Consider the following 22,232-nt stretch of genomic DNA (forward strand, 5'->3'; position numbering starts at 1 on the left):
TCTAGCCCTAACTATTCCCCTACGAAAATTTCACCGCATGTCACTGAATCCAACCACATTCCTTAAATTAATGTGAAAGCCAGCAGAGGACAATCTCTGGTCTGCCAGGCCTTCCAATTTGGCTGAGGCTGGTTTTTTCCAAGTGATGACCACCTGCTGTACGCCTGAGGATCAGCTGGTTGTCAGGGCTTGCAAAGGCCTAGGCACTGTTTGAGTGCCTCACTTGTAGTTCTATAAATCATTTAATGTGTTAACACGAATAGAAGTTATTAATGTTGCAGTTGTTGTATAAGGGATTATGTATTATGTTGTATAAGGGAATGTAATTGAAATTAATAAGATATTGCAATGCAGAAATAAAGAAAATATTCAAACCATTAATTTGGTATTTGAGTAATTGGTATTAGTAATTGTATTATAATTTGGTACTGTTATAATGAGGCTATTATTGGATGGTAATTGAAAATTAATAAAAATTATTATCACAGCAAAAACCTATGCACTCTGCTTTGCAAGTGCAAGTGCACATGGTTTTAAACCATGGAGGCAAAAATGAGTTCCTGGTGTAATTATGACACCAGGTGTGTGGCAGGTGGGCAGAGTGGTAGCTTTGGGAAGTGAGCCATTTTATAGCCGATTATTTTCATTGGATTTGTTGGGTTATATCAAACTTACCTTACTCAAAGAATACCCACTGAAATCCACAACCTTAGTCAAGTGCATTTATTTCAGTGTGTCCTCTCTAAGTGTAACTGAAAATAATCAGCAGTAAGATCAATCCAGGCCCCACTTCCCAAACCCCCTCATTTGTCTGAAATTTCACTGTTTTGGTTGCCTCCAAGAATGGAGACAATTTTACTATGTGGCTTTTGTTCAACTTGTTATTCCTTCATTTTTCCCTTTTCTACTCAGGATATAAAATTCATGACCTTATTTTGAGCCCTCCTCACCAGGTAGAGCTGGCTGCAGGGGAGAAGTTAACGCTAAACTGTACTGCAAGGACCGAGCTGAATGTGGCAATCGTGTTTGAATGGGCCTACCCTTCAAGCAAGACGACAGCAAGCAAGGTAGCTTTCCTTTAAAGATAAAACTAGTGGATTGAAGCCCAAAGGGTTGCTGGTCCTCTGTGTTGTTGCTGTCTAGCTCTCAGAAATGCATGGATAACAATGATATGTTTGGGATCATTAGGGCTCCCAACTTGGGGATGATTTGTGTGTAACTTAGCGGCAGTCACCGAAGCATTTTGCCTTAGGATTGTGGTGGGAGGAATGACTGCCCTCCTCAATGGAAGCTGTGGAGCACCTCAGCTAGCCCCATGCAAGTGAGCAGTTGGTAAAAGGCTAGCTGCTCTGTTGACATCATCAGCTGCTCTGTTGACATCATCAGTCTGCACCCATGCCAGAGACAGCTAGTCAGTCGGCAACCACCACACACTCATACAGGGATGACTGATTCACGTCCTTCCTCCATTGCTGCCTTCTCAGTGGCACCAGTAATGCTTGGAATTCCTTTCCTTCCTGAGGGTAGCCAATAATCCCTACTAACATAGTGCTCCATCATAGTGCTGGAGAAGATATATTCAGAAAAGCATGTGGTGCTAAGAATAAGGGCAAACAGATGCAAAAGAGGACATGTTTCATAGTTGTTTAATAGCTGTTGAGGCCCACAAATGTAGATGTTCAAACATAGTACCTTCTGCAGAAATCTGATCTTCCTACACAGTTGTCAAATGGTGGTAGCAGTAAGTTCACAAAAGTTACTGGTGTTGCCAGTCCACCTGGATATGCATTTCCAATATAAATCATGAGTAGCATGCCAACAGGAAACCCATTTTTATCCAGATTGCAAAAGCATCCGTACCTATTCCCCTGGGAACAATCTTTGTTCACCCGGGTGAGTAGCTGTTTACAGATCTGTCTATAAAGGCACAGGAGCCCTGCCGTCCACCCCATCTGTTCAACCTAGGAAAAAAGTCCCCTACGTTTTTTGTTACATGGGTGAGAGGAGGCTAAAGAGGTGATGTTGAAATCAATCTCTTTGAACTCCGTTACAGAAAAGCCATGCTGTAATCAGGGATGCAAAGACTTCAACTGGTAGCGAAGGGAAGAAGACGTTTGTGAGCACTCTCACCATAGACCACGTGACCGTAAATGATGGCGGTCAATACAGCTGCACTGCCTCCAGCAGCAGTATGACTAAGGAAAACAGTATTTATGTCATTGTCCACGGTAAGGCATCCCCCTGGATTTGATACTTGTGCAAAGAAGATTCTGAGGGAGAAGAGACTCTGATTTAAATAAACCACTAGTAAAATCAAGACCAGTAAAAAATGACATGTTGGGGTGGCAACACTCGCCTGATCTCTAGCTGATTGAGTCGCTGCTGGCAGGTAGAAGAGGAGGGGATGAGTTGACAGCAAGGTCGATGCAGTGCAAACACGTTGCCGGGAGCACCAGATTGGCTCTGCTGGTGTGTTTGCGCTGTGCTGAACTTGCTAGCCTCCCCTTCTGCCTCTTGGTAAACAGTAGGTGACACAGCTGACCTGAGGTGAGCAGGACCACTATGCTGACTGAGACAGCTATTAAACCAAAATCCAAGGATTTCCTCAATCTTTTATAACTACGCTGCTTTGTTTTTGGAGGAGAATGAGCTGGAAACAATGGAGATGTAAAGTACAATCCTATAGGCTCAGCATGGAGAACCCCTGTCCACTGGGTCAAGTTAGTCCACCAGACCATCCCACAGCCATGCACACCTAATGTGTGGCAGGCGAGGCCATAGTTGCAAAGGAACAACTGGGGGTCATTTTCCAATTGAAGCTAATCCCTGTTTATTCACCTTTACTCAGCCAACTATTGTTTTCACCGCTGCCATGCATGGTTGAAATGAACAGGAGAAGCAGACCCAAATTTCTGGATGATATTGAGGGTTGTATTTAATAAAGATCAGAATAGCTCCATTGAAATTAATGGACCTCAGTTAGCTCTGCCGTTGAATTTAAGTGGACTTTCTTTGAGTAAGATTGTACTCTAAATGTTTAAATATCTTCAAAAATGCACAGTGGGATGGTATGAAACCTTGCAAGATACACATGGACAAATTCCTTAGTTCCTTCTTCTCTCCCCTGTGTAATGTAATAAGGAAATACATGCTGTGATGTCATGGCACTCCCTCGTGGCTGCCAATGATGCAGAGCAGGTGTTGAGAAAGGCATAGTAGGATGACACAGGGACATTGTATTGGGCTGCCAGAGTACAGAAGGTTCCTCTTGTTCAATAGATGTTGCCATTAGTCTCAATTTTTTTAAAAATCTACATACAATAAGAAAACTTCTACTTCTGGAAAAGAAGAAATCTGCTATCTAAAAACTCTTGCTGCCTTCTTAAATTCCGACAGAAAAACCTTTCATCATTACGGGCAGAATGCCATCTTTGGTCGAGACAAGACTGAACGAGCCGGCTAAGATTCCTGTGATATTCAAAGGGTACCCACCTCCAGATGCAAAATGGTAAGAACTGGAGCAGGTTTTTCTATAACAAGAGAGCCAAAATTGGATAATGCCTCTGGATATACATTGTCCAAAAGAAGACACTGCTTTGCAGAATGCTCCTTATACAACTGCTTTGAAGGTTTTTTGTTTGTTTTTACAATCAAGCAGTAAGTAAGTAAGTAAGTAAGTAAGTAAGTAAGTAAGTAAGTAAATAAATATGTAAAGCTCTCCAAATAGAGGACTGTCTTCTATAAAGTACGGCACATGGCTGTGAAAATCCCCATTGAGCCTTGATGAATAATCCTACCTTGCAGGACTACTATAAGAATAAAGAGTTTCTTTGATACTTTATCCCTGAGATCTCCAGAAAAAAATGTAGGATATTAACATAGGCTTTTAACCTGACCTTTGGTAGTTAAGATATTTAGCTTTCTGGGATCCACCTCCTTTTGATGACTCTATACTGTACGCTCATTATAATGGTTTTATGCAGCTTACTGGTTTTTATAATTGTAATTGTTTCATACGTTTTTATAACTCTATTTAATAATGCTGTAACTCACGCCTGGGACCTTATGAAGGGTGGGCAAGAATTCTTACGATGAATGATTCAGTAAATTTATTCTGCCTAATTACATTCAATTTTTTTAAACAGGTCGAGCAAACACTTACGTCTTTGTTTGCTTGTTTCTTTGCAGGTATAAAAATGGAAAACCCATAGCTGCAAATCGAACGCTTAAACTCGGTTACTCCTTGACAATCACTGAAGTGAGCGAGAGAGATGCTGGGAATTATACCATCGTTCTGACCAATCCCATTAACAAAGAGCAAGAGAAGCACACCTTTCATCTGGTTGTGAATGGTAAATTCATCTCTCCTAAATCTTTGTTTTCTTCAGAGGGAAATTCTGTGTCCACTGAAGTCCTGGTGATCATCTAATGTTTATTGAATGGATTTCCCCCCCTAAATTGATTTTTGAATTCTGAATTTATTGTTATCCACGTTTTATACTGTATTTTATGCTGTTTTTTGTTGCATCAATTAAGTGTTTTAAATTTGTTGTTAGCCGCCCTGAGCCTTGTTTTCTGAACCGGGAAGGGTGGGGTATAAATAAAAAATTATTTATTTAAGTCGATGACAAGCTGCCAATGTGTGGGCATGCTCTGTTTACATTAGGTGCTGTGGGGAGTGGCTTTTATGTGCATGTTTTGATAGGTCAAAAAGTTGGAATGGTGCCCCTCAGAATACAGAGCTATGGCTACCAGTCATTATTACCCTAAGGCAGAGATGGATGCAGCTCTTAATTTTGATTTCTCTCTGTTTCTCCTCCACCCGCCAATCAATTGTTTGGCATGCATTTCCCTTAATATACAATTTTTGCATGCAATTTTGCCTAGTTCATTTTTCCCCCTAAGCAATTTCCTCTAATGCAAAGAATTTTTGTATGCTATTTCCCCAAATATATGCATTTTCTGTGCTTTAATAATCCTAATAGGATTTTCCTACCTTTTTGGGGGGTGGAGAAGTGTGAGTTTCAAAGAATAGTGGTGCTTTGGTTTACACATTGTTTGGCAAAGCATGAATTAGATAGATTTGCATTAAACTGCAGAGCAAACCAATTTCCCCCCCTCTTCTTCACATGGGGGAGGAGGAACAGCAACATACATTTATATTAAAATAACCATCCCGTTAACACATTTTCTAGAGTGGTTCTAAACACAGCAATCCAGTTTCATTTACAGTGGTACCTCACAAGACGAATGCCTCGTAAGACGAAAAACTCGCAAGACGAAAGAGTTTTTCGTTTTTTGAGTTGCTTCACAAGACAAATTTCCCCATGGGCTTGCTTCGCAAGATGAAAATGTCTTGCAAGTTTCAATGCATTCCTATGGGAATTTGGTTTCAATGCATTCCTATGCGAATCCGTGCTTCGCAAGACGAAAAATTCGCAAGACAAAAAACTCGCAGAACGAATTAATTTCATCTTGCAAGGTACCACTGTATTTATTAAACACATTTATAGCCGCACTTCGCAGGCTAAAGCTACCAAAGCAGTGTACGTGGTGTACAGAACAGAATAAAAACACAGAAACTGAAACTCTAATCTGTTAATCAAACTCTGAAAGCAGCAAAACAATTTTGTCAAATATAAAATTGATCTTCTATAAACTACACGGTTTGCACCTCAGAGTAAGCTCTCCTGAACAACAACAAAAAAGTCATCAATGGGTGCCTAAACATCGTGCTAGGCACCTGTCTAATTTTGGCTGGTAACTGATTTGTGAGAGTTGGAACTGCTACACAAAACCCCAGTTTCTAGTACAAGCTAAAGCACACTTCTGGGGCATCTGGTACTCTCAGCAGTGCCCCATCTGATGAGCACAGTTGCCAGAAATACAGTGTGCAAGGTGGGTTCCAAGTTGCTAAAAGCAGAACCTTGAACTGTGCCCAGTAGCACATTGGCAGTAGTGTTGGGTGCCAAATCATTGACTTAGTAAGCCTTCTGTTATTCTATTTTTTCACCACACCTCTCTTTGTGTTGCCTCAGACAGGCAACAAAAGCTGTTGGTCTCTCAAACCCCAGGTGGGCTGCCATCCATTGCGCTTATTTTGCTTGACTCCAACATCCACCTCAGTTTATTTATTTGGAAGACTTTTGATTATCCAGTTGTTTCACAAAAAGATTATTTTTTCCATCGCACTCTGTGTGTGTATGTAGGAGTTGCCTTTGTGTCCTGCTCTTTTCCTGTCTTCGTTGCTCTCCATGACTTCCGCATATCGTGTGTCCTTCCCCTGCTGTCCTCCTGCGTCTCGCCCATCCTTCCTGACACCCCTCAACTGCCCCATTCAGCCTCACCTCCTCAAATTCCCCCTTCATTTGGCTGCTCAGGAAATATTTCTGCCTGCTGCATCAAAAGTATCCATTTTTTTTTAGCACAATAGTATCCCTTGGGTTAGAGGGACGCAGGTGGCGCTGTGGTCTAAACCACAGAGCCTAGGACTTGCCAATCAGAAGGTTGTGGTTCGAATCCCCACAGCGGGGTGAGCTCCCGTTGCTCGGTCCCTGCTCCTGCCAACCTAGCAGTTCGAAAGCACGTCAAAGTGCAAGTAGATAAATAGGTACCGCTCCGGCAGGAAGGGAAACGGCGTTTCCATGCACTGCTATGGTTCGCTAGAAGCGGCTTAGTCATACTGGCCACATGACCTGGAAGCTGTACACGGCTCCCTCAGCCAATAAAGTGAGATGAATGCCGCAACCCCAGAGTCAGCCACGACTGGACCTAATGGTCAGGGGTCCCTTTACCTTTACCTTTATCCCTTGGGTTATTGTCAAACAGTGATGGTAGTTTTGTGTCCTGTGTTTTGAAGAACACCCTTCCCTTCTTTTGTAACTTCTCGCTGCGAATCATTGATGATTGCCGGAACCCACAAATGTAATTGCCTATCTTTTCCTCCCGCAGTTCCACCTCAAATTGGAGAGAATGCCCTTCTAGCTCCTGTGGATTCATATAAGTATGGTTCCACCCAAGCCATAACATGTACGGTATACGCTGTTCCAGCCGTGGCCAGGATTCAGTGGTACTGGCAGTTTGAGGAAGAATGTACTTTCAACCCACAGTAAGTACAACACAATTTGCCATGGATTCAACCATAAGTTGGTATTGCTTGGAGACTCTCTAAAAAGGGTCCAACTACTTTAGTATCTAAGGGACGCAGGTGGCGCTGTGGGTTAAACCACAGAGCCTAGGACTTGCCAATCAGAAGGTTGGCACTTCAAATCCCCGCGACGGGGTGAGCTCCTGTTGCTCGGTCCCTGCTCCTGCAGTTCGAAAGCACGAAGTGCAAGTAGATAAATAGGTACCGCTCCGGCGAGAAGGTAAATGGCGTTTCCATGCGCTGCTCTGGTTCGCCAGAAGCGGCTTAGTCATGCTGGCCACATGACCCAGAAGCTGTACACCGGCTCCCTCAGCCAATAAAGCAAGATGAGCGCCGCAACCCCAGAGTTGGCCATGACTGGACCTAATGGTCAGGGGTCCCTTTACATTTACCTTTATTTTAGTATCTATTTTTCCTGGTTTGGATCTAGTGTGCCAAAGAGGCTGCCTTATCCCTTTATAACAATCCGTAAGATCAGCTGAGAGTGCCCTCTCTTGTAATGCTCTCTGTATGCCAAATCAGAAATCTCTGAGAAGCACTGGCAGTGTTATCAGACCCATCTCTGGCTCCCCAAATTTCATTGGGCATTATTACCTGCATCAGCTGCTTAATTCAGACATGAGAGGATATCATGGTTTCTAGCTAGGAAAGTCACAGTGAGTGTTGGGTTGGTGCATTCTTCATTCCTCTTCTTTAGCGAGCCTCTTCTTTCATCTGCTTCAGGTTTCATTCTAACCACAGTGTCTGGTGAAATCCAAACTCTCACCTCCTATTTATCCTCATCCCTAGAATGCACACAGCCCTGAGTTCTGGCCAAAGATGTTTCTTTCAATTTATTTTCACTGAAATAGCTCTTTGGTGCAGTGAAGCGGGAAAGTAAAACCTAACTTTGGGCTAGACTGGAGGAAGAGCAGAGGCTGTATAAAAATATTCATTTCCACCCCTTCCTGGCAGTCGACACAACTTCCTCCAGCTCTGTTATGACTCTGTGAATGTGAAGCACTTGGGAATTGGTTCCAGCAACACAGGCAGCTAAACACCCAAATATTTTCACTCTCAAGGGCAAAACATGCATCATAGGAGTCTCTAAATGTGTATCTATCTATCACACGCTTCTCTGTTAAGTTTGGGAAGTATTTTTAACGGATGGCTTAGTGCACTGTTAGGATTATTTGTTTGCTTGTTTTAAACTGAGCTATATATATATATCCCAGCCTTCTGTACAAAGTTGCTCAAGATGGCTGACAGTATAAGACCCACAAAACAATTGTTTTAAAAAGATAAAAAGCTACTAAATATTTAGGAAAGTTGTTTGTTCCCTGTGTGTTTGGACACTACTTATGATATCATAACCAAATTTTGCATGATGGTTCCTGAGATCAAGGAGTGGATTGTTGTCTGTTTGGATACAATGGGAAACCATTTTGAATCAAGATGGCAGGCTGAACCTTTCAAAACTCTACTATTGTTAAGCATTTATTTCTACACTGATTTTTGTGTGTGGCTTCTTAGAGTTCCTGAGCAATGCTGTTAGCATTTGATAAGCAGAACTCTTACACTTTTACCCACAGTCCTCCTGGGCTATGGCAAACCCTCCAACATTTCTCCGATGAAAATAGGGATGTCCCATTCCATAATTTAAATTTTACTATTTATACCCCACACATCTTACTGGGTTTCCCCAACCACTCTGGGCCGCTTCCAACATATATATAAACATTTTAAAAAACCTTCCCTATACAGGATTGCCTTCAGACGGCTCAGAGGTTGGATAACTCCATATCCTCCAACATTTCTCCATTGAAAATAGGGACATCTTAAGGAAAAGTGGGACATTCTGGGATCATAAATCATAAACCGGGATGGCTTCTGTAAATCTGGGACATCCCTGGAAAATAGGGACACTTGGAGGGTCTGGCTACAATAATGCATTCTAGTTAATAGTGTAATCATATATATATGTGTACTCTGAAGTAATTAAGCTCCCTGGGACTTAGTCCCAGGTACAGTAAGTGTCTATAGGATGACACTGTCAATTGTATTTATGCAGTACAGGGTTTTAACTCTGGACAACAGCTAACTCGCAATTTTGTTGTTGTTGTTTGTACTCGTGACAAATCTGTCTGTTTTCTTTCTCTGATTTCCCTTATGGCGACCCTCTGCTGAATTTGACACTGTGCCTTATCTCTGTGAAAGGGCATCTCAGAGGAAGTGCCTTGATTGATGTTGGGGATGATAGAAAGAGCTTCTGACCAAGGGCCACTCCACTTCCCTTATCTGAGCTTCACACAAGGCCAGACTTCCTTTCGGATTATTATTATTTTTTTCAAGAAAGAAAGAAAAAGGAGTCAGCTTTCCTGTTGTTGTTTTAAAAAACGACTTCCACTATCTTCTTCCTTTGGTGCTAGTTATTTCCTGCAGAAGGCCCAGAATCCTAAATAAATACTTTAAGGAATCCAGTAATTTCTCTGCTGCTCTCTGTCTGCCTTTAGAACAGGATCAACTCAAATTGTCAAAGTTATGAATAGACGTTTGTTTCCAGAATAGCTTCTTGCCCTCCCATCAGTATCCTGATTGAGTTGACCTAGTTAGTGGTCTCATGTGGGACTTTACCTCTAGTCTAGGCGCTGGGAATTTCTATTCTTATGCCAGCAGCAACATCTTGGGAGGTTGAGTATTTAGTTTGAGATCTTCTTTATTACAAATAGGATCTGCAACAAAAAGTTGTGGTGTATCCTCTCCTCCTGAGTAGAAGAACTTCTGTTCAGGAGACTGGCAGCCAGCCTGGGCCATCCTTCAAGAAATTGTAAGCCAGGTATCTTCAACCTTTTAAGACCCAGGATGCACTTTTAACCCAAACATGCATTTGGGGACCCATTTCTTAATATTCTTCCATAGTAAACTAATGTTCCTGTAAACTAATGTTCCATAGTAAACTAATGTTCCTGCATCAGGCTGTGACTGACTAATGGGTCCCGATCCACCACTTGAAGCTAGATGGGAATCACCCTTCCTCCAGTTGGGGGTTTTTCTTGTCAAACAGACACTCAACAGTCCATGGTCCTAGGAAGCCACTGGTCTAGCTAAGGCCTCAGTTGGCTGTTCTTTTTGGGTATGGTACCCCCTTTGTTGGGTGGGATGCGGGTGACGTTGTGGGTTAAACCACGGAGCCTAGGACTTGCCGATTAGAAGGTTGGCGGTTCGAATCCCCGTGACGGGGTGCGCTCCCGTTGCGCGGTCCCTGCTCCTGCCAACCTAGCAGTCTGAAAGCACGTCAAAGTGCAAGTAGATAAATAGGTACTGCTCCGGCAGGAAGGTGAACGGCATTTCCGTGTGCTGCTCTGGTTCGTCAGAAGCGGCTTAGTCATGCTGGCCACATGACCCAGAAGCTGTATGCCGGCTCCTCAGCCAATAAAGCGAGATGAGTGCTGCAACCCCAGAGTCGGTCATGACTGGACCTAATGGTCAGGGGTTCCTTTACCTTTACCTTTTACCCCCTTTCTTGCTTACTCCAGAGTTCACCTGCCCATGCTGATCCACCCCTCTTATTTCTTATCAGCTCCATTATGGCTCCTGTATTGTTGACGCTCAGCCACCTGAGTTCAGTATAAGAGGGAATGCTGTTCCTTTCTCACTCCTCCTTCACAGCTTTCATAGGGAGTCTAGTGTCCTGTAATCCAAGTCTGCAGTATAAAAAGTTCTGTCCAAGTGCCCAATGTACCTGTCTCTACCTTATGGCCATACATATTGGGCATTCGTTGATACGAACAAATGGAAACTTGAAGGGTGATGTTTGTTTATGTGTTCTTTTCCACTCAGCCAAGCTGGACTGGGGAACAATCCTTACGCCTGTAAGAAGTGGAAAGACATAAACGACAGAAGAGGTGGAAATCGAATTGAAACAGAAAAAACACAGTTTGTCGCTATTGCTGGGAAAATGAAGGTGAGGCAGTCATTATCTAGCTCCTGTTTGAAACGCAGAATATGAAGGAGTGTGGTCATGAAACTGAGAGCCGTGTGGTTCAGTGAGGGAGACTTGGACAATGCAGACTCGGTGTAAATCCCAGCCCTGTTATATGTCAAGGTGGCCTGAGGTTCTCTCTTTCAACCTCAATTTTTCACCTGTAAAATGGGACTGATAGTGGCATACCTCGTAATCTTGTGTGTATTTACGCCAAAGTACATCCCATTAAGTTCAGTGGAACTTGTTCGCAAGTAAGCATGCAAAGGATTGCACCTGTAATATTTTTATATAAATCCCTAAAATGTGTCAACACAGACACATGCTTTGAAATGCACGATAAAAATGTGCAAACAAATTGGGGGGAGACAAGGTAAATACAATTATGAATTAGAATTAGAATTGCAAATTATAAAAGCCTTTGAAAGTGGAAATGTTTAAATCATGGCAGGAGCGATTTCAAAATGATTTAACTGCAGCTTACTACATGTGGACGGGACACGGGTGGCGCTGTGGGTTAAACCACAGAGCCTAGGACTTGCCGATCAGAAGGTTGGTGGTTCGAATCCCGTGACTGGGTGAGCTCCCGTTGCTCGGTCCCTGCTCCTGCCAACCTAGCAGTTCGAAAGCACGTCAAAGTGCAAGTAGATAAATAGGTACCACTCCGGCGGGAAGGTAAACGGCATTTCTGTGAGCTGCTCTGGTTCGCCAGAAGCGGCTTAGTCATGCTGGCCACATGACCCGGAAGCTGTATGCCGGCTCCCTCGGCCAATAAAGCGAGATGAGTGCTGCAACCCCAGAGTTGGCCATGACTGGACCTAATGGTCAGGGGTCCCTTTACCTTTACCTACTGCATGTGGAACTATGATAAATGGCATTTGACCCTTCCTTGGAAGACTTAACAGCACAATCCTAGGCCTCTTCCCATTGACCAGGCTCACACATGTAATGCTAAGACAAAGTATGACTTAGTGTGAGAGTGGTGGTTCCTGAATAGGAGATTGCAGCTGCTTTGCTCATTTTCTTTTCCTGCTCTGTCTGTGCTCCTGTGAGTGAATTAAGAACCCTCAAGGAACATAGGAAGCTGCCATATACTGAGTTAGACCATTGGTCTATCTAGCTCAGTATTGTCTACATTGATTGGCACAGGCTCTCCAGGATTTCCCTGTCCTATCTGAAGATGCTTGGGATTGACCCTGGAACCTTTTCATGCAAAGCAGATCCTCTACCAGTGAGCTTACAGACCTCCCCCTAAGTGTGTTTAGGGTTGACGTTTATGGCTGAAATCCTAAGCAGGCAGTACATCCTGTTGAAGACTTTGGTATAAATAAGCTTAGTGATGACCATCATATTACAGAAAGAATGCTGGAGAAAGTTGCCTATTTTCAGTTTTTCTTGATTCAATATCTGTACTGACAACAAGATCTGTGTTGGCCATTGTAGGAAGATGGTTTAGGAAGGTTAAACAGTTTCACTTTTGTTTGCCAAAATGGGTAACCAGCTGGGCAAGGAAGCTTCAGAGACCTAAAACAATGGTTTGGCTGTGTTGCCTTGGGATTTACGATAGCTTATAGCTCCATGGTGATATATTCGGCTGACTTACTGTGTGAGATGTAACCAAATCCTTTAGTGCCTGTGAGGTATGTAATGGCTCGACTTGTTCTCTTGTAGACTGTAAGCACCCTCACAATTCAAGCAGCAAATGTATCTGCTTTGTACAGATGTGTGGCTAGTAACAAAGTTGGAGAAGGCGAGAGGGTCATTTCCTTTCATGTTACCAGTAAGTATAGCTCAATGATTGTGTAGCCATTGGCAAAATGGATATGTGTTTCATTAATGCTGCCCGTATATAAAATTGTCTCCTAAATATATGTAAGACTGCTAGGATATGTGCAGGGAAGTTCAACATTCGCACTAGATTTTCTTTTGAAACTTGAGCTATTTACCATTTCCTTTATATCCTAGAATTGTTCTGTGGAAGTGCTGTTTGTCTTTAGGATCATTTTTACTCTTTTAAGATGGAAACCAAACTTTGAGCACTCACTCCCTATTCTGATTGTGAAATGTGAAATATCAATTAAAATTACGATTTTGATGTAGCAAAACAGAAAACGGTGCTTTTATATGAGCCATCATGTTAAAGCTGGTGTAACTTCAGTGAGAGTAATCCAGGGTTGGAGACAGATTTTTACTCCTAAATTATCCATGGTACAGATGCAGAGGTAGAGCAGGATTGGATCTAACCCAAGCAGTATCTCTGATATACTGCCAAGTCCAGGAATGCTATAGTCAGTGCTGACCATGGATCCAGTTGCCCCTTTCTCCCCAAAGAGGAATTCAGTCACTGCCCACTTTGGACAGAATGATAAGCCATAGTTTATTGTTATGGAAATGATCAGCAGCAAAACTCATGCTCATGCAATCCCCTTCTCCCCTTTACTCCTCTGGTGTGGCCAGGAAGAGGAGTTTGGAAGCTTTCACATCTGTTTTAAAACAGCCACAGTTAGGTATCATATCCTAACTCAGACAAACTACAGTTAGTCTTAACTTACCATGGTTAAGGTTTAACACAGTTTAGAGTTCAGAGATAGAGTGCTATTAACTGTGGTTCATTGAAATGGGAATCAAAAGCTTCCCATCTCCTCATGGGTTAAAGGATGAGAGCAGGATGGACAATCCCCAGACATTGCTTATTGTTGCATTCTTACCAGGCCTTTGTGTGAGGTAGGAAAGATCTGGTGATTGGAGTTACCAAGGGGTGGAGCCTGATTAGAAGTATGTGGTTGTCTGTCTTTACATGTAGTCTTCTCACAATCACTGTGGTGGAAGGGCAAATCCATTTCGACTGTTTTGGGTACTACACGATTCATTAATGAGTACAGAGGAGAATGTTAGATTTCCTAAGCATTTGATTCAATCAATTAGTCTTTTCCGAATGACAACCAGTGGGCATTCTGTTAGCAGGTATTTTTTGTTTTGAGTTTGGATTGCTTTGTGTCAGCACCAATACAAACCAATCATATTAGGCAATTAATATTGGGAAGATGCATTCACTGTTTTCATTGATTGCCATTTGTTTTCATTGATTGCCATTGTTTTCATTGATTGCCATTTTATTTTATTATGCATATCCTTTAAAAACGGTTGATTTTACTTATATTTAAATTATTATTTTTTAGCTCAGCTTCTTTTTAGCATCTGATTTTATTGGTAGTTTAATGTCTATTTTATATTGCTTTAAGAAAACCGCTTAGAGGTTTTGATGATTAAGCAGTATAGACACAACTAAAATAAATATAGTAATGAGCTGGAAATTGAAGTCTAGCCACTTCCAGAATGAAAGTGTTAGCTGCACATCTCAATACAAAATGTTTCTCAGCATGATTGATCCCAGTTCCTCCATTTGTGTTTGCAGGAGGACTTGAAATTAACCTTCAGCCTAAGAGTCAGCCAACTGAGAAGCACAATGTCTCCTTGCAGTGTATGGCAGACAAGTTCACTTTTGAAAACCTGACTTGGTTTAAGCTGAGTCCTCGCGCTTCCATGGTGCGGCTTGGCAGGCTGCCTTTGCCCGTTTGCAAGAACCTGGACGCTCTTCAGAAGCTGAATGCCACAGTTGCGAGAGCCAATGGAGAGAACATCACCATGGAACTCATGCTCCATAATGTTTCTATCCAGGACAGCGGGGATTACGTGTGCATAGCCCAGGACAAAAAGACCAAAACACGGCACTGCCTTGTCAAACACCTCGCTATTCAAGGTAACCCATGGAAACTCTCTTGTGTCGTGATTGTGACTAAACTCATAAAAAACTCATTTTTATGAGTTTAGTCCTAATAGCTCAATTCCAGATTAATCTACAGGTTTTGAAATCCACGTAAAAATGTTAGTTTAAACATTCAAATGTATTTCCTCCCCCTCAAAATAATTCATTTAAAAATGTATTTTGATAATAGTTGGGAAGTGCAAAAGTCCAATCTGCTATAGATGTTTGGTTTGTACCTCATGCTCCAACAGCACCATGACTTACCAGCTGCTTCAGAATTGTAATTCAAAAGTTGCATTTTTAAATCCTGAATTTTTTATCCCCCCCCCCCACCGCAACAGAACCAGTGGCACCTGCAATCACCCGAAACCCTGAGAATCAGACAACAAATATTGGTGAAACTATAGAAGTATCTTGTGTAGCAAATGGAATTCCTTCTCCACTCATCACATGGTTTAAAAACAACGTAACCCTTGTTGAAGATTCAGGTGAGGCCGAGAGTTTTGTCCTGTGGCTAACCCTTGTTGCTTACTTTTACACTTCCCTATTGATTTTGTAATTCCTAATTTATTCCTTGACCAAGAAGTACATTTTGCATAATGTGCGTTCTGTGCTCCTCATATTCGGTGGGACACACTATTAGTTTTATCAGCCTTTCTTTTTACCATTACCTGTTGCTTTGGTGAATGAGCATTGGCGTTGTGGCTTTAGGCTCTGCCCCCAATCTACACATATGCGCTGAACCCCTGGACAAAGATCTCCATGCATACAGTTATGTGCACAGAGGCCTCTGTCTGTGTGCTCAGAGGACCCTGAGGAGGACCCTGTACATGCATTCAACTAACCTGCTTAGATTGGTTTTGAAACATCCTGCTTCAATTTGTGCACATTCATTTCAATATTAGTCGCCATGGCCCTGTATTGTTTTGAGGATCAGATATATCATGCCTCTGCATCCCAGAATAACAGTGGGAGAGGACCATTGCCCTCCTATTCTGCTTTTGGGTTTCCCATGGGCATTTGGTTGGCCATCGTAAGAAACAGAGCTGGGCTTGGTAGGTCCAGCAAAGCTTTTCTTTGGTTCCTAGAGAGCTTTATAAGTGCGCTGGATATGGGGAATTCTGCAGGTAGATCAGGGCTGGCACAATACATTTGGCTGCCTGAGGCAAAGGACAACATGCTCCCCACCCCATTTCAGCTGCCTGGACTGTCAGTGGGATAATGCAATGGCATAATGTCCTCCAGTGCACTTGAGGACAGCAGGCTACTTTAGGGGCTGAATGCCCCTGATCAGGGGAATTCGGGAAAGCGGGGAGCTGCCACTGCTGGCGCCCAGCATCTGTCACCTGATGCAGTTGTCTCACTGTCTAATGGTAGGGCTGGCCTTGATAATCAAATTCCATCCAGCCACTGTAAAATTAACCAAAGGGAATATATAGAGAGAGAGCTCTTGCCTGTGCTGAAGACATGCCCTTTGATCTGAAAGCCCTTTCCTAATGCCAAATGTGTGGTTAGGCTTTCCTTGCTCACATTGTCAGAGGAACTCCCCTCTTTATCATTGGGGTGTTTGGCTAATCCTTATCACTGAAAGCAGGTTCTGGGGTTTAATCCTGGTGAGCTCTGGTTGAGATTAAATGAGGCTCATGGCTGGATGGAAGAGTCAAAGTGGGGGTTTGGAGTATACAAAATGCAGAGCTTCTGTACAAGCCTCATGAAAGATAAGAAAACTCTTACAAAATTCCACATTTATCGGTGTCTTTGTCTGAAGAACAAAGACCAAGTCAAATTTACAAAGGCAATGAAAGAAACATTTGTATCTGTGTCTTTTTTTATAAGGTATTGTTTTGAAAGATGGGAACAGAACTCTCACCATACGGAGGGTGAGGAAGGAAGATGAAGGTCTCTACACTTGCCATGCTTGCAATATCCTGGGCTGTTCAAAAGCAGCTGCGTTTTTTGAAGTAGAAGGTTAGTATGGACCATGGGTCTCTGGGATTTGCAAAGTGTTACTTTCTGCTGCATTGATATTGTATTCTCATAGAAGCATACAATTTGACAGTACCTCAGAGATCATCTAGTCAGTGCAGAAAATCAATTACTGCAGGGTCTGGATAGTCCTCTCCTTCCTGGTTTAAATGTAAATGCGTGTTGCAAGCTCTTCTTGCAGAAAACCGTTGAGCTCACTGAGACATATGTGGTTTGTTGAGTGGAATCAGGGCTAAATGGAAATAAGTTTGTAAGAACTGTAGACCAGTCAGGGAGACTAGAAACTGTGTGGTAGCCAAGAAACAAATACAGTGGTACCTCGGGTTACATACGCTTCAGGTTACAGACACTGTTAACCCAGAAATAGAGCTTCAGGTTAAGAACTTTGCTTCAGGATGAGAACAGAAATCAAGCTCCGGCGGCGCAGCAGCAGCAGGAGGCCCAATTAGCTAAAGTGGTGCTTCAGGTTAAGAAGAGTTTCAGGTTAAGAATGGACCTCCAGAACGAATTAAGTACTTAAACCGAGGTACCACTGTAAGCCGAAGTGTAAAAATCCAAATAGAAAAGACTAGGAGTAGGTAGGTAGACCACAACAAGATATCTGAGTGGCTCCTTTGACTTCATTGAAGTAAATTGAGGGAACTGTCATTTCTGTAAGTGGTCCCCCTGAAATAAATATTTCCACTGAATCACATTCACTCATCAAAGATCTCAACCTTCTGTTAAAATCTCTGATCAAATTTCTTGTTTTGCATATTAACAAGCCACCTCTAGACACATTTCTTTAAAAAAAGAGTTGTCCGCTGGTGAAAGAAACCTTGCCCCAGCGTGATGACCTGCTGAGGGTTTTGTTTTTATTTTTATTTTAACCAAGCAATCCAAAGCTATATCCTGTTATTCTTACAAGTCCGCAGCAGGATATTGAAGTGATGTGCCATGTGACATATTTTTTTTTTTTTGTGGGATGGAAAGTGCCTGTAAATAGACCTTCATGTAAATACGTGCTTTCGGTTATCCAACAAACGTGACTTGCTGGAGCGTAGCCTACTTTGGCTTGTAGAAATTGAAACGTGATTGTGAGAGAGTGATTCGAATGAGGGAATTTATCACCCGCCTCATCGCAGGCTGTCGATAGATGTTAAAACAATAAACCAACGTGAGGCACAGATTGCGTGATGGAAGAGCTGAAATATACAGCCACGGGGTGAAGAGTGAACTTCATGGTAGAAATGAGTTCTTTTGATGTTGATTGCAGAACCGTTTTTGGTGCTGATAAGCTTAATCAGTGTTTTCCAGGGTAAAGTGCCCCATAAGAAGCTGACTTAAATAAGACTGCTGGGCCATCTATCTTAGTTTTGTGTACATTGATAGATACCAGTTTTTAAGTATTGCAGGCAGGAATCTTCTCAGCTCTACCTGAAGATGGTGGGAATTGGACCTACATCACCTTCCCTGAGCTATAGCACCTTGTCTATAACAAAATCAAGTTTAGGCACTTTGACATCCTAAGAAAATATTAAGATGGAGTCTCACACTATATCAGATACTGAAACTCTTGGGCATTCTAATCTTTACACCTGGTCAAGTTCCTTTGTATAGATCCTCCTACATCTGTTTCCTATGCTGGTGAGGTCAGCCATCAACCTTCTGGGATCTTGATTCATTTACTCCCAAGGAGCGCTGTCTTCCTCTAGCAATTGAGTCCTCATTTAACAAAATCTCATGCCCAGCCGGGATTACCTTTCCCATTTGCTTCCACTGATCACTTACTAGTAGGGCTGGGAGATAAATTCACTTCAGTTTGCATTTTAAAAAAAGCAAACTTAGCCAATTGACACTTTCTAAAACACAGCGGTCCTTCAATATTTGCATGTTTCTGAATTTTGCCATGCAGTTCTCTAGCCAAGTAATGCTGACAAAAACCACAAGTATAAAGTATACACTTAAATGCATATGTTGGTGAAAGCAAATGCATTTTATTGCAAGAGATTCCTTGCAGAAATGTGTGTATAATTGTCAAAAATGTGTTAGGAGAATTCACACTGAAATGTTGAGAAATTCATGGAGAATTTTTCAAAAAAAGAAAATCAAATTGATATAGAAGTGTGGAAAACTAAATTTTAAGATAATAAAAATGAGAAACTGAGAGACCTGAAATAAACAGATTTGTTCCTCCCACCTTATTAGTCACCCAGCCTTTCTTGATATAATACTGCTTGTTGGCTTCTATCCATTTAGAGCAGTATAAATAAGTAATATTTTGGAAAATTTATCTGGAGACAAAAGGCACAATCCAACAAAATTAAAGCACTTTTTAAATCCCAGGGCTTTCTGTGGGAACATATGATTACGTCTAAAAGTGCTTAACTTTGACTGGATCTGCTCAGTTCTTTACTCCCTGCTGGGAGACCAATATTACCACATACCAGTGTGCACAACTTGGTTTATTTCATAGAGTGAGGAGATGAATCAGAGAATGCCTTGACTGACCAGTATTATGGACTGCTCTTGGGTCAATTCACCTCGAGTTCCAGTGGAGGGATTTGTGCTGTGTACTGAAGTGTCCTACATACACTTTCCCTTTAACACATTTTTGTCTTCGTTGACTTGCTATGTGTTGGACTCCTAACATTTTTGTTCTCAGACAAGGAACCTCTTTCAGTACTTCAGCTGATGACCTGCCCCAATAAGCTCTGGGCTACTATCAATGAACTGTTCGATTGTCTCTTCCCAGGCACTGATGAGAAAACGAACCTCGAGCTCATTATTCTGGTTGGAACGGCGGTAATTGCCATGTTCTTCTGGTTGCTCCTCGTAATCATTCTCCGGACCGTTAAGCGGGTAATGAAACCATTCTCCCACTGTCCCATCGGCATCAATCTTGCATGGCAAATGAAAACTGATGGGGACTCTTTTGTGTTGTTTCTTGCATTGTCTTTAAATCAACAGCCGCATTTTTTCCTCTTGGTACCATCACATTCTTTCCTGGAATTTGAGGGCACATAAATTGTGCTTTTTAATTGACCAGGCATTTGGTGGAGGGAAAAAAGAAGAAGAAGACCTTTTCCAGAAATTAATAAAGCAAGTAATTAACAATGATTTGTGGGCACATGTCCTGCAATGTTTCTGGGGCAAAACTGCATACTTGCATTCTTGTGGACAAAAAAACAAAAAAAGTTCCAGACTTCCATAATGCCAGTAAATGTGACCCACCGTTCATTGCCCAAGCATAAGGATAATTGTATTTAATTTGCACTACTACTGCTTTTATTTTTTCAGGCCAATGGAGGAGAACTAAAGACTGGCTACCTATCTATCATTATGGATCCTGATGAAGTCCCTATGGATGAACAATGTGAACGTCTCCCTTACGATGCCAACACATGGGAATTCCCCAGAGATAGGCTAAAGCTAGGTGGGTCTCCTTATGAATGAACAAGTGAAATGTCCCTTCAAACTTGAAATCAGAGACTGCTTTAATTACCGTATTTTTCGCTCTATAGGACACACCTTTTCCCCTCCAAAAATGAAGGGGGAATGTTTGTGCGTCCTATGGAGCGAATGCAGGCTCCTTGGCTTCAGCGAAAGCAACGCAAAGCCTCCAAAGCGGAGAGGGAGCGCTCCCTCCATGCTCCGGAGGCTACACATTGCTTTCCCTGAAGCCTGGAGAGTGAGAGGGGTCGGTGCGCACCAGGCTTCAGGGATAGCCGCCTGAAGCCTTTGGAGCGCAGCGGGACCTTGTGCTGCACTCCAAAGGCTTCGGGGTTAGCTGCACAAAGCCTCCGCAGGGCAGTGGGGTGAAGGCACCCTGCTGCCCTGCAGAGGCTTGAAAGGCTGTCCCCAAAGCCAGAACAGAGAGATGGAGTGCTGTGCAGTGTCTCGCTGTTCTAGCTTGGGGATGCCAGGGCTTTATGGGGACACTGATTTGATTCAGAATATTTTTTACTTGTTTTCCTCCTCTAGAAACTAGGTGCGTCCTTTGCTCAGGTGCGTCCTATAGACACTGGTTTTGGAAATGTGTGATAGAATCATAGAAATAGGAAGAGACCCTGAGGATCATTTAGTCCAACCTCCTGCAATGCAGGAATACAGAACTTGTCCTATACAGGGATCAAACCTGCAACATTGGCACCACACTCTAACCCATCTGAGCTATACTAATATCTAATATGGAGGTCATTGTGTGCTCTGATTGGAGCTTGGAACTCCTGGTTCACTATCCACTGGAGAGCACCATGTATGCGCTGAAACTTTCAGGTTTGCAAGAAATACCTAGAGTGGAGTTGGAATTTCCCAGGAGATTCCTTAGGCTTTAATTTCATAACCAGACCTCAGCACTGGATTCCAACCAGGTCTTGGGAACACAAGATTTTTTGTAATTTTTTTAAAAAGGGAGTAATCATAAATGTATGCAAAGTAACATTCCATTGTCTCAGAGTGTCTACATCATAGTGGCACACTTCTGGCGCGATGAAGCAGTGCTTACAAATTGGAGGGCCTAGTTTGCCTGATTCTGTTGAACTGTGCTGCCTACTGTTCCCCAGTTCAACAGCCTAGAGACAAAATCACTTGAGCCCAGTGGTGCCCAAACTTTTTTTTTTAAAAAAAACATAGTCTTGGCAGACCATATAATGATTTTTCTGCCTTTTGTAGCAGTTGCAATGCAATGCTGTTTGATTTTTTTTTTTAATTGCATTTATATAGCTGCTTTTATGTACTGGATGTTTTGTATTATAATTTGAATTCCATGGATTTCAAGTTGTGTGCATTAAAATTCAAGAAATAAAAGAAGCAATAAAAAGACAATTAAAAATCAATAGGAACAGTGCTCCCCCCCCGCAGGGGTACTCAAGGGTACGCAGTCTCTCTTTTCGATTAAAAAGTGTGACATTTACTGTAACAACTTCACAGTGAGTACCGGCACCTCCTTTTCTGGGAAGCAAAGAACTGAATATGAGCATTTAATTTACTAGGTGTGCCATCGTCTCTCTATAACTGCAAAACCCTAGACAGGTCAAGGGCCTAAATGAAGCTTGCAGACCATTGGTGGTGTAGTGGTTAAGAGCGGTAGACTCGTAATCTGGTGAACCGGGTTCGTGTCTCCTCTCCTCCACATGCAGCTGCTGGGTGACCTTGGGCCAGTCACACTTCTCTGAAGTCTCTCAGCCCCACTCACCTCACAGAGCGTTTGTTGTGGGGGAGGAAGAGAAAGGAGAATGTTAACCACTTTGAGACGCCTTCGGGTAGTGATAAAGCGGGATATCAAATCCAAACTCTTCTTGGTGGACCACAGACCACAATTAGGAACCCCGTGCTCTAGATATCTTGTTTTGATGCCATTTCCAGAAACGTTGGTCGACACTGAGGTGTAT

The 22,232-nt window shown here is 42.5% G+C and overlaps 1 protein-coding gene across 2 annotated transcripts in view; it reads left to right on the forward strand.

Annotated features, from left to right (window-relative positions):
* Window positions 1-22,232, forward strand: part of KDR (kinase insert domain receptor) — a 49,955-nt gene that overhangs the window by 11,046 nt on the left and 16,677 nt on the right. For both annotated transcript variants that reach the window (XR_014568052.1, XM_083755380.1), the window contains exons 6-17: window positions 913-1,067; window positions 2,054-2,228; window positions 3,397-3,508; window positions 4,189-4,352; window positions 6,952-7,108; window positions 10,967-11,090; window positions 12,780-12,888; window positions 14,524-14,868; window positions 15,216-15,362; window positions 16,711-16,842; window positions 19,595-19,701; window positions 20,140-20,275. Coding sequence is in view for 1 of the 2 variants with exons in the window: in XM_083755380.1 (XP_083611506.1) it covers window positions 913-1,067; window positions 2,054-2,228; window positions 3,397-3,508; window positions 4,189-4,352; window positions 6,952-7,108; window positions 10,967-11,090; window positions 12,780-12,888; window positions 14,524-14,868; window positions 15,216-15,362; window positions 16,711-16,842; window positions 19,595-19,701; window positions 20,140-20,275 (1,863 nt within the window). In the remaining variant the exon portion in view is untranslated. The remainder of the gene's footprint in view (window positions 1-912; window positions 1,068-2,053; window positions 2,229-3,396; window positions 3,509-4,188; window positions 4,353-6,951; window positions 7,109-10,966; window positions 11,091-12,779; window positions 12,889-14,523; window positions 14,869-15,215; window positions 15,363-16,710; window positions 16,843-19,594; window positions 19,702-20,139; window positions 20,276-22,232) is intronic.

This window comes from Podarcis gaigeae, assembly GCF_964106915.1.
Source record: "Podarcis gaigeae genome assembly, chromosome: 9".
Classification (NCBI taxonomy): Eukaryota; Metazoa; Chordata; class Lepidosauria; order Squamata; family Lacertidae; genus Podarcis; species Podarcis gaigeae.